This window comes from Phyllobates terribilis, unplaced genomic scaffold (assembly GCF_046119375.1).
Source record: "Phyllobates terribilis strain yellow unplaced genomic scaffold, ASM4611937v1 Scaffold_4__5_contigs__length_816908805, whole genome shotgun sequence".
Taxonomy (NCBI): Eukaryota; Metazoa; Chordata; class Amphibia; order Anura; family Dendrobatidae; genus Phyllobates; species Phyllobates terribilis.
This window is the reverse complement of record NW_027362764.1, coordinates 793,468,635-793,480,874: the sequence shown is the minus strand read 5'-3', so window position 1 is coordinate 793,480,874 and position 12,240 is coordinate 793,468,635. Positions and strand designations below refer to the sequence as shown.

General features: G+C 46.2%; 1 protein-coding gene across 1 annotated transcript in view; it reads left to right on the top strand.

The window, feature by feature from the left end:
- LOC141266085 (cytochrome P450 2C25-like) overlaps nt 1-11,581 on the top strand; it is a 464,905-nt gene extending 453,324 nt beyond the window's left edge. Inside the window, exons 8-10 of the mRNA XM_073679991.1 lie at nt 8,438-8,625; nt 9,217-9,358; nt 10,907-11,581. Coding sequence (XP_073536092.1) covers nt 8,438-8,625; nt 9,217-9,358; nt 10,907-11,100 — 524 coding nt within the window. The 3' untranslated portion in view covers nt 11,101-11,581. The remainder of the gene's footprint in view (nt 1-8,437; nt 8,626-9,216; nt 9,359-10,906) is intronic.
- The last annotated feature ends 659 nt before the right edge of the window (nt 11,582-12,240 follow it).

Sequence of the window (12,240 nt, the reverse complement as noted above, 5' to 3'; positions counted from 1 at the left end):
GTCTCCCCCTTTGGCCTGACCCCTCCACGCAGGTTTATTCGGGCGTACGGTGGCGACTCACCTGTCCACTCCCCTGGGATCCCTTCATTCCTCATTCCTGGAGCCTTCTCCGCTCCTCTTCCTTCCTTCTCCCTCTTCCAGGCCTGGGCCTCTGTTACTAGGCCCGCCTCCGGAGCAGAGCTCATGCAGAGCCCCTGCTCCCTGTCACTTCTGCTCAGACTTCTCTGCACTGAACTAAGATGGTGCCCACCTTTTATACTCCCTTCTCAATGCACCCAGGAACTGCTTCCTCCCTGCTCCTGCACTACAGGGTTCCCCTTCCTCGGTGTTCCCTCCCCCCACTCCAGCCAGGGACAGGGACTGTCGTGCCCATCTCAGGGGCATATTGGTCGCCCTGCCCCACAGCAATGTGGTGTAATGCATGCAGGTGTCGGGGTCCTGATCCACACTCCATCCTTACTTGAGAGTGAGATATCACACCTCTGGGTGAGGTGCAATACGTCTGTAGCAACCGAGCCCTCGGAATGCTACAGTTCCATTTATCTTCAGCCTAGGTGACGTATTGCGATACAGGGCTGTGATTTTGGCTATAAAAGGGTCCCCTAGACCCCTACCCCAAGCTTTTTAAGAGAATAATATATGGCGTGCCAGGAGAGTCTATTGAATGCTTTCTCAGCATCCAACGAGAGTATCTAATTACTAATTTTTAACTGCATCTAGCCCAGGAAATACTTTGTGCCTAGTAGCAGTGTCTGCTAGCCAGCGGATTATCCCAGCTGTTAAGCAAGCTACACCACCTGTAGTTTGGACACTTAATTTTTTCAAAGGAAATGCTTTGGGACCCCGGGATACTCAGTGAAGAGCATCAGGAGGCACCCCAAGGCATAGGGGCTGGGACTGGCGGTAGGACGCCTTGCGGTGGACCGCCGAGCTCAATCATCATAAAAGCTTTTTAACTGCAGCAGCTTTAGTGGACACTACTGGAGCTGGAATTACGGGGCTGCTGGCATGAGACTTGCCCTCCAATAGATCATTGTAAAATGATTTAAAGTGTATTCATTCAAATTAGAGAGACAATTTAAATTAAAAAGCTTAGAGCTGCCTCCACCACAGGGGGGCTTGCTCGACCCACCAGCGGACAGGCACCAGTATTGGGAGAGGGGGGCTGGCCGTCAGGGTCCACCGTGGCTCTGTCACAAACCCGGCGACATGGAGGTGGCAGGGGCAGGAACGGACTGGCCGTGTCGGCTTCTCACTTTTTGGATTTTAGAAGGGCATGACATGCCTATATCTGTGTCTCCCCCTCCTTTTACTCCTCCACCTCTTTTCTTTTCGCATGACTATATGTACTTGTCACTTTTCCATGTGTTAGTTATGTCTTCTGAGCAGTTTGTCAGCTTTTGGACACCTTTGAAGGTGTTTTCTATGTGTTTCTATGTGTTTTTGTTTGCCTGCCATTGGTTTTAATGGTGATCGAAGGTGTTCGACGAACAGTTCGACAAACAGTTCGGCGAACACAAGGGTGTTCGACGAACCGAACCGAACTCGAACACTACGGGGGTGGCTCAACACTATTTAGGAGGCGTACAGGTACCCTTCCATTGCGCACATCAACTACCCCTCTAGCAGTTAGGAGTGTAAGTCTGTGTTCTGAGCTGATGGGCTTTAATACCGCCTGGTAGTCCTGTCCCTTGAGACCTATTTCTGCCCTACACCAAATCAGCATTTCACTCATTGGGGGAATCACAATGGGTATCGGGTTTGTCACCCGTACATTACCAATCACAACACCTGTTAGCTTTACCTGTTGCTGGTACAGCAGGGCTTGTATCTCCCACTGGAGCACCTTCCTCTGCCCTGGTCTGGCAGTGTCAGCAATCTGTTGAAGTAAAAACAACACTTCTCCCAAACAGTTACCAACAATATTTGTACCAAGTATCATATATGAGTTTTTATCACCAGGGTTAGACTCTACTTTTATTTCACTCTTCCCACCTTCACTGTCACGTCCTTAACCCCGATTAGGTTAAGAGGAAGGCCATTGGAGGCATACACGGTGAGATTTGGGTCTGGCGGGCGGAGTTCATCTATGGACCAGTACCTTTTGTAGAAGACATCAGGTATGATGGTCACCTGTGACCCGGTGTCCAGCAGTGCAGGTGTTGCTATGCCATCGAGCACGATGGACAGGAAAGGTCTTCCTCCTACAAACCGGTCGTACCAGAGTGATGGGCCTTGTTGGTCTACTCCTGGGTGTTGGCCCTCGGCCCCAGGGTTTGCCCATTTAAAGGACAGGTCCGGTTGAGGTGGCTTGCCTTGTGGCAATGGTTGCAGATGAGATCTCCTGAAGGGCAATGTCGGTCGTTGGTCCTCCCACGGGATGGCGTTGTCCTTCTTCTTCTCCTCATCCAGGGTATATCCTCGAGACTGTCAGCGAGTAGGATCCTTCCATCCGGCTTGGGCTCCGTCTGTAGCTGCAGGGTGCTTAGGACGATGGTCAGGGTTTTACTTAGCTGACGCACTTCAGAGCGAAGGCTGTCCAGCTCGCTAGGGGGCGCTGTTTGCACTTTTGCCTCAGCCTCTACTGAAGGAGCAGTGGGTGCTGCGGGCACTGGGATGGCTCCACCCTGGTAATGCTGGATAGCAGTATCTGATGTTTCCAGGGGCTGCAGACCCTTAATAGCCATGTCCTTCAGTGCGTCAAAGGTGGCATTTGGATGATCTAAGGACCACCACCGTACAGTTCTGCTCTCCACCTGGGACCTCAACCCCCGGATGAATTGTTCTGTCAGCATTTTGTCCTCGTCATGTATGCTGGCCGGACTAACCTGTTTTAGGGCCCGCAGGGCCTCTTGTAGACGCCAGGCATAGTCCCGGATGCTGTCCTCAGGTTTCTGGACACAGTGGTAGAACCTCATCCGGAGATCTGTCCCAGAGCGGTTTTCAAAGACAGTTTGCAGTCTCTTGAAAATAATAGGTACTGATTCCTGGTCTGCGGCTGGCCAGGTTTCAAATTCCCGCTCTGCCGCACCAGTCAATTGTCCCAGCACAACAGCGGCTCTCTGTTTACCAGTCATTGAGTACATGTCCAATACGCCGCATATTTTTCTTTTGCACCCAGACAGGGTGTCTGGTTTGCCATCATAAAGGGGAAGCCACTTCGCTCCGGGGACGTACGGCAGGGCCATGGGTATTATTGGAGTCACGGCCCCTGCTGGTGGGGCGGCCGCTCCGGCCTGAGCAGCGTCGGGCGCGGGTTGAGCATCGGGAGCGTTAACCGGTGCTCCAGCATTTTGCTGGTCGTCGGCCATGGTTGCGCCCCCCTAGTAAACCGTAGCCTACCTTCTTTCCTTCGATTGGGTAGGCCACAGCCATGCAGACGGGAAGTGAGGGATTGCCCGTCAAGCAACTTCAGTGCAGGACCTTGCGTCTCCCTCGCGGCTGACGTCAGAGCGCACGCTTCCTGCGATGGCGGTCTCCTTCCAGGACCTGACGCTTCCTGGTGCTGCGTCAGAGCGAGAGGTGATCCTTGGGCTTCGCGCGCTAAAAACGGTCACGCCTCTCTGTTTCCCGCGGTTACTCCCCTCTTCTTCCCGCGCGGCGACGCGGTACTGGCAGCGATGTTCATCACAGTTCTGAATACACAGTTCAAACACAGCACACAGTACCCAGTGGCAACGGGCATGAAATCCTGTTTGTGACGCCAGGAAGAGATGACTCGCCCAGGGGGATAAGGGGGACTCAGTACCCGGGCCTTTGCCTTCTTGGGATGTCACGGCGGTCGGCTCCCGGGCCTGTACCCTGGGGTCACTCTTAAAAGGGGTTGTTGCTTGAAGGGATGATAAACTGTTTTGTCTCGTGACACTACCTGTGGTTCCTGGTAATGGGTACCAGCACTGCTGCAGACCTCCGGGGGTGATGGGATGGCAGTTGAGATGTGTCTGCTCCCACAGGCGGAGGGGGCCCCCTGGGCAGGGTTGATGGAAGGGATGCAGGTGAGAGGTGGTCCAGCCTGGTCAGGGGAGAATAAGAGACACACATACAGGGGATTCGCTTCAGTACCTTTACTGGTGTAGACGGCAGGTACAGTCAAGGGTACTTGGTAGGAAGGGTGCACTTCTGGACTCTCCCCAGTGAGCGGGTATAAGGCCTCCTTGTCTGTTTCTTCCTCTCTCTCTGAAGCTCTTGACCTGCTTGGAACTAGGCCTAGCTTCTGTACTCTCTCACTCTCTCACCTGTCTGCTTGGTGGTAAGAACTTTCCTCTGGTTACCACTATCCCTGGATGCTGGAGCCTTCGTGGTTCCTAGTTCTTTGGATGGTTGCAGCTTCAGGTTGATCAGGGGTCTAGAATCCCCTTGGTATACCGGTTATTCCTACTGGGCATAAAGGATCTGTAGGCGCAGACTCGGTGTCCGGCTTGTGTTCTGGGGTGAGCCTAAGATGCTCCTCTGCCCCCCAGCACTTCTCTCTCCTCTCCTTGCCTCCGGCCACGCTCTAGGCCCTCAGGCTTCAGCATGTGCTTTAGGCCTTAACTTGCCCTCAGCACAGCAGCTAACATGTGCTGCTTCTTCACTGCTCTAAAGTGTCAGCACACTCTCCTACCTAACTCCACCCTCCAGTATATATATATATCCCTAACAGGGCTCCCTCTGGTGGTATGAGGTGGATGGGTGGAGGTGTCTGTGTGTACTGAGGGCCTCTTGTGGAGAAGTCCATCCATGCACCCTTTTGGGTCCTGTGGTACCTCTGGGTAGCAGGGTGCCACACTATCAGTGTAGACACTTTGGCCCTGATTCATCAACTCCAGTGATTTTCTCACTGGTCTTGATGAGAGGACATGTAGGACTTAGACACCTCTGATTCCTTAATAGGTGCACACCTCCATGTGCTACACCACAAATCTTACACCAGACTCCCCATCCCACCACAGATCTCTCCATTTTGGTGATTCTGACTGGGTATCATGTAAAAAAGCCTAAAGTAGCAACATTCTTCACGCCCCATCATGCCCCAGCTCTGCCCATTTACGTGATGCTAAGACAAAGCCTCAGAATTTTTGCACAGTTTTGAAGGAGTTTTTATTAAAGAATTCTGATTAAAACCACTCCATGAATCCTTGAATCAGACCCAATGTTTGCTATGAAATGACTTCTCAGTATTAAGTCTTTCAGCCGTTGTGTAAGACCCTCAAATATACGGACTCAATTTCCTAAAGATTGATATCTGTCTTCCCCTTGAATGAGCTGAGGAAAGAAGTGTTAAAGAAATAAATGTGCACAGGAAAAAATGGTTCTATTTTGTACAAGAATTATAACGCGCCTCCGTGTGATCGACATCATGGGATGATGAAATAATCACGTGTCCCACTGCTGCAGCCCTGTATCTAATATTAATATCAATATAAACTTCAGCTTGATAGATGAAAAACAACCCAAAAAATTACAGGTCTCAGAAAATGGTGACACAAACTTAATGACCCGGAGAATCATGTTCCTGGATCATTTTTTACCACAAACTGGAATCCAAAAAAAAAACAATGGCAGAATTGCATTTTTCTCACCATTTCATCACAGTTAGAATTTTTTTTTTTATTCTTAAGAACATTATATGGTAGAATAAATGGTGTCGTTGAAAACTACAACTTATCCCACAAAACACAATCAGTCATATGGCAATGTTAATGGTTATATAAAGTTATTGCTCTTGGAAAAATGTGGATAGAACAAAAATATATTGCTGGGTCCACACATTCCAGTTAAACCTTCTTGTGATGGACTATATCAAACTTACTGCTCATCGTAGACCAGACGCTGAGCAACTAGAGCTCTAGAAATGCGAGATCATACCTTCTCCTACAGATTCAACTACACATCTTCCCTTTCATCATCCCGGAGTCAAGAAAATGGTTACTGCTGCCCTCATCATTGCCCGCCTTGACTATTGCAGTATCCTGCTGTGTTGCCTGCCTGCTAACACCCTCGCACCTTTCCAGTCTGCCATTAAGGCCACGGTCCCACTATCAGTATTGGGTCAGTATTTTTTCTGAGGAGTGGGAGCAAACACCTGGAGTGGGTGATAAATGCAGAATTCTTGACTTGTTTCTATTACACATTTTCTCTGATTGTTCCTCACTTGGTTTTGGCTCCCACTCCTGAGAAAAAATACTGACTGAATACTGACCAGATACTGATAGTGGGGCTGCTGCCTGATTTATACATACAGTGGGTACGGAAAGTATTGAGATCGATTTAAATTTCTCACTCTTTGCTTCATTGCAACCATGTGGTAAATTCTAAAAAGTTCATTTTTTCTCATTAAAGTCCACTCTGCACCCTATCTGGACTGAAAAAAAACAGAAATGTAGAATTTTTTTCAAATTTATTAAAAAAGAAAAACTGAAATATCACATGGTCATAATTATTCAGACCCTTTGCTCAGACAATCATATTTAAGTCACATGCTGTCCATTTCATTGTGATCCTCCTTGAGATGGTTCTACTGCTTCATTGGAGTCCAGCTGTGTTTAATTAAACTGATAGGACTTGATTTGGAAAGGCGCACACCTGTCTATATAAGACCTCACAGCTCACAGTGCATGTCAGACCAAATGAGAATCATGAGCTCAAAGGAACTGTCCAAGAAGCTCAGAGACAGAATTGTGGCAAGGCACAGATCTGGCCAAGGTTACAAAAGAATTTCTGCAGTACTCAAGGTTCCTAAGAGCACAGTGGCCTCCATAATCCTTAAATGCAATAAGTTTGGGACCACCAAAAGTCTTCCTAGACCTGGCCATCCAGCCAAACTGAGCAATCATGGGAGAAGAGCCTTGGTGAGAGAGGTAAAGAAGAACCCCAAGATCACTGTGGCTGAGCTCCAGAGATGCAGTAGGGAGATGGGAGAAAGTTCCACAAAGTCAGGTATCACTGTAGCCCTCCACCAATCGGGCCTTTATGGCAGAGTGGCCCGACAGAAGCCTCTCCTCTGTGCAAGATATATGAAAGCCTGCATAGAGTTTGCTCAAAAACACATGAAGGACTCCCAGACTATGAGAAATAAGATTCTCTGGTCTGATGAGACGAAGATAGAACTTTTTGGTGATAATTCTAAGTGGTATGTGTGGAGAAAACCAGGCACTGCTCATCACCTGCCCAATACAATCCCAACCGTGAAACATGGTGGTGGCAGTATCATGCTATGGGGGTGTTTTTCAGCTGCAGGGACTGGACGACTGGTTGCAATTGAAGGAAACATGAATGCGGCCAAGTACAGAGATATCCTGGATAAAAACCTCTTCCAAAGTGCTCTGGACCTCAGACTTGGCCGAAGGTTCACCTTCCAACAAGACAATGACCCTAAGCACCCAGCTAAAATAACAAAGGAGTGGCTTCAGAACAATCCTTGACTGGCCCAGCCAGAGCCCTGACCTAAACCCAATTGAGCATCTCTGGAGAGACCTGAAAATGGCTGTCCACCAACGTTCACCATCCAACCTGACGGAACTGGAGAGGATCTGCAAGGAAGAATGGCCGAGGATCCCCAAATCCAGGTGTGAAAAACTTGTTGCATCATTCCCAAGAAGACTCATGGCTTTACTAGTCCAAAAGGGGGCTTCTACTCAATACTGAGCAAAGGGTCTGAATACTTATAAATACCATGTGATATTTCAGTTTTTCTTTTTTAATAAATTGGCAAAAATTTCTACATTTCTGTTTTTTTCAGTAAAGATGGGGTGCAGAGTGTACTTTAATGAGAAAAAAAATGAACTTTTTAGCCATTTACCAAATGGCTGCTATGAATCAAAGAGTGAAAAATGTAAAGGGGTCTGAATACTTTCCGTACCCACTGTATATCTCCTTGCTACTCCTCTGCTTCTCCCCTCTGCAAATCCCTTCATTGGCTCCCAATTCCCCAGCATATCCAGTTCAACATACTAACATTGACCAACAAAGCCATCCATAATGTGTCTCATCTGTATTGCGCATCTCCAAACTAATCTCCCAATACCTTCCCACAAGTAATCTCCGCTCTTCACAAGACCTCCTCCTCTCTCCTATGTTCCTCATCCAATTACCTCCAAGATTTCCCCTGAGTCTTTTCTTCTCTGGAATACAGTGCCCAAATACATCTGATTGTCTTCAACATTTGGAACCTTCAAAACTCATCTGTTCAGAAAAGGTCTGCAGCCTGCAATGACTCCAGTATCACCTCATTACAGCTTATAACAACATTACCCCTTCCTCCTTCTTCGGTGTCCTTTTCTAGTACCCTACAGATTTTAAGGTTCTGTTCCCCATGTACCAGCCCATTTATGTTTTTTGTAGTTGTGTGTGCTTTTTAATTGTATTATATGTCTGTAATCCCTTTTCGTTTATACAGCACTCTGGATGGTGCCCTAAAATAACCACCGGTAATAATAATCTGATCTTTGTCTTACAGCTAAAGTTCAGCAGGAGATAGATGAGGTGACCAAGTCCCTGCGATCCCCTGAGATCATGGACAAGCCCCAGCTGGCATATACCAACGCTGTCATCCATGAAGCACAGCGAGTTTTTGACATGGCGCCAACTTCTCTTCTCCATGCCGTCACTGAAGACATCAAGTTCAGAGGTTATACCATCCCAAAGGTATGGAGCATTTCTTACAATGGGCAAATTCTAGATTTTCTTACGCAGAAAGTTTTGGGACAAATTTTGATACAAGCAAATTAAAATATATAAACAAAAATATTTTGTACCACCTATTCTTGTAGAAAGCTGATGCCACTCAGAATTCACAATCATTAGCGCCTTAACGCAATTTTGCTTTTAATTACAACATTTATGTAGAAAACCCTTTGGAATACGTTTATGGTCCCATTTCATTATCGCGAGTGTATAAGTTGTGCTGTATTCTAGTTAGATACAGTCATACAGTTCACGTATAATTATAATTAGAGATGAATGGATCAATTTGCGAGACTCTGCTCCATCGACCAGGTCAGTAGTCTCCGGCTGGTGGACAGGAGGTTCTAGAATCTCTTACCTTCTGGGACCTTCCAGGCACAGCATTTGATTAGCCAGGCACGACTAATGATGTGGCCGATAGACCAGAGTCCTGTGAACCGATCCGCTCATCTCTATATCTGATCATTGGTACATAGTTAGTAAATTCTGGGTCTACTGTGATCTTCATGATCTATACACATTCATGTAACACCTAATGTTTCTTGATATCAGGGAACGACTGTGGTCCCCTTCCTCACATCAGTCCTACAAGACCCATCTCAGTGGGAAACTCCAGAAGTGTTTAACCCCCAGCATTTTCTGGATGAGGATGGCCAGTTCCGCACCAGGTTGGCGTTCATGCCGTTCTCGGCAGGTAAGAGCCAAAATGGTAGGCAATCTTCTGAGATTCTGGGCAAAGTGAAGAATTGGGGTCTAGAGAGACCAAACCATAATAATGAATATTAAATTTGCAGAGAATAACTTATCAATGAATCAAATTTCTCAGGAAAAACCCCATGAACAGGTGAATTTGAAGTTTGCCTGACCGGCTCTTCTCTAATTAAAGTTGAGGCATTGGGTCTCTTAGGCCTAAATGAATGAAGTGATTTGAGCAATTTTCTGTAACTATCACTAATATTTTTGAAATGGTTTTATTTATTTGCGTTATTATGTCTGCCCTATATATTGTATTATATTATATTATGTCTGCCCTATATATTGTATTATATTATATTATGTCTGCCCTATATATTGTATTATATTATATTATGTCTGCCCTATATATTGTATTATATTATATTATGTCTGCCCTAAATATTTTTGGATATAATTAATTATACGTGCTAAGCGTGGGAGGGTTTATTGTCAGGGCCGAAAGAAGTGTGAACACACGCGAACCAGGTTAAAGTTTGTGTCTCTGTAACATCCATGACCGAATAAACATTTTAGGATATGTCAGTGGTGACTGCCGCCTCCTTTCTTAGTTACAGTTATTTTCTTTTGTGTAAGGTATTGCCAATTCATATAGAAAATATCTTCTAGATCTCAGCAATAAATGTGAAGGGAACCTGTCATGTCCTGATGTGCTTTTCAGCTATACATATAGGGTTAATCTGCAGGTTTCCAAAACCATGCAGCCACAGCTATGAAAGCCCGAGAGGAAATTAATTGTATTCCTCCCGGCAGCCTGCAGATTTCAGTCTTAGAGTTGTGCCAATGTTGCTTTAGTCTCTACTCCTTACTTCGTGAGCAGCTGTAAGCACGCTGCAGTACAGTGACTGAAAGCCATCTCTGCAGTTAATGTGCCGCAACCATTCACTAAGTAAGGAGTAGTGACTAAACCTGCATCGGCCTGCCTTTATGACTGAAATCCAAAGGCTGCCGGGAGGAATTTAATTGTATTACTCCCGGCAGCCTGCAGATTTCAGTCATAGAGTTGTGCCAATGTGGCTTTAGTCTCTACTCCTTACTTCGTGAGCAGCTGTAAGCACGCTGCGGTACAGTGACTGACAGCCGTCTCTGCAGTTTATGTGCCGCAACCATTCACTAAGTAAGGAGTAGTGACTAAACCTGCATCGGTCTGCCTTTATGACTGAAATCCAAAGGCTGCCGGGAGGAATTTAATTAATTTCCTCCCGGTATCGGCACTTTTAGTGCGGCAGCCGGGCAGCTTTGGAATACTATTACAAATTAAGACTATAATTGCAGGTTAATAGCGTTTGGGGACATGACAGGTTCCCTGCTCAAACAGCTGATGATGAACTCAATAATGATACATTGAATCTGCACTGATTATTATATACCAGAAAATATAAATAAATGGACAGCAAGCAGTGGTCTTTAGATGGTGGGAAACTAAAGCACAGAGTGACTCCAGGAATAAGATAATTCCTTATTACATACGTTTTATTTTGTCTTCTAGGGAAGAGAGCTTGTCCTGGAGAGAGCCTGGCCCGCATGGAGCTCTTCATGTTCTTCTCTGCTTTGCTCCAGAAATTCACCTTCACCCTCCCCCCGGGGACAGAACGTCAGGACTCGAAATATCTGAACCTTAACAAGATGGAAATCCTTGCATCTTCCCAGATATGTGCTGTACCTCGAGCCATGTCCAAGTGACCGACTGCCATCCAGCCGCCCAATATGGATGAGAATATATGAAAATAATCCAGAACATGTGACAAAAAGACACTGATGAAAAAAAATGTAAAGATTTAGAATTTACAGGGAAAAATTGGGAAAACCCTAATTCATTCACATTGTGTCAAATTTATTGGCAGAATTTCAGTCAAATTCTTTAAAAATTACAAAACTTGAGTTAAAATGGAGAAATATGGTAGATGAGTAAGGTAACCCATTTGCTTCTTTTTTTGGCTTGTTTGCGCCTCTAATAGACGAGACAATTCTTCTTCTTTTGAGCACCAGCGTTGTACTCTGCAGTAATTTTCTTGTCTGTTCAGGATGTTTCTTGACTGTTTTCTTGGACCACTTTCATAAGAAATTTCTTTACACACACAAGATTTCCTTTCGTTGGATGTCCTTCCTTTTTCACAACATTCTTTGTCTACTCTCGACACAGTTTCAAAAGAAAAACCCACAGAGATCCAATAATAAAATCTGGTGTCTCTAATAAAGTGGCTCTTTCATTTTCATCTCCCGGACATATTTCCCATACTTGCCAATGTGTGCACAAATGATACTTGAGCAGGTATCTCACCTACTTGTGTTTAGTGACTTCACCAATCATTGTGCCAGTCTCATGTTGGTGCCAGAGGACAAATTACATTAAAGTTGTTATGATACTGGGGAAGTGCTAATGAAATGCCATGGCCATAAAAGCATGAGCGACACGCAACAAGGATGTAGATAATGACTTTGGGAGCAATAAGAGTAAATACTGTAGAGGGTAAGATCAACTGTGGCGCCCTGCTACGCACAGGTGCCACAGAACCCAGTAGGGTGCATGGATTGACTTCTCCACAAGAGGCCCTCATTACATTCACACACCTCCACCCTACCACCTCAGACCAGCAGAGGGAGCCCGTTAGGGATATATATATGGAGGGTGGAGCCAGGCAGCTCAGTCAGAAGTTAGATCAGTCAGTGAGAGGAGAGAGTGAAGACAGTCTGGGAGCAGAGTCTCTTTAGGAGCTCTGCTCCACAAGTAGGGCCCAGTCCTAGAGGCCCAGGAGGGGAGGAGAGGAGAAGGCTCCAATTTTCAGAAGGGATCCCAGGGGGTACGGCAAGTGCAGGACAGCA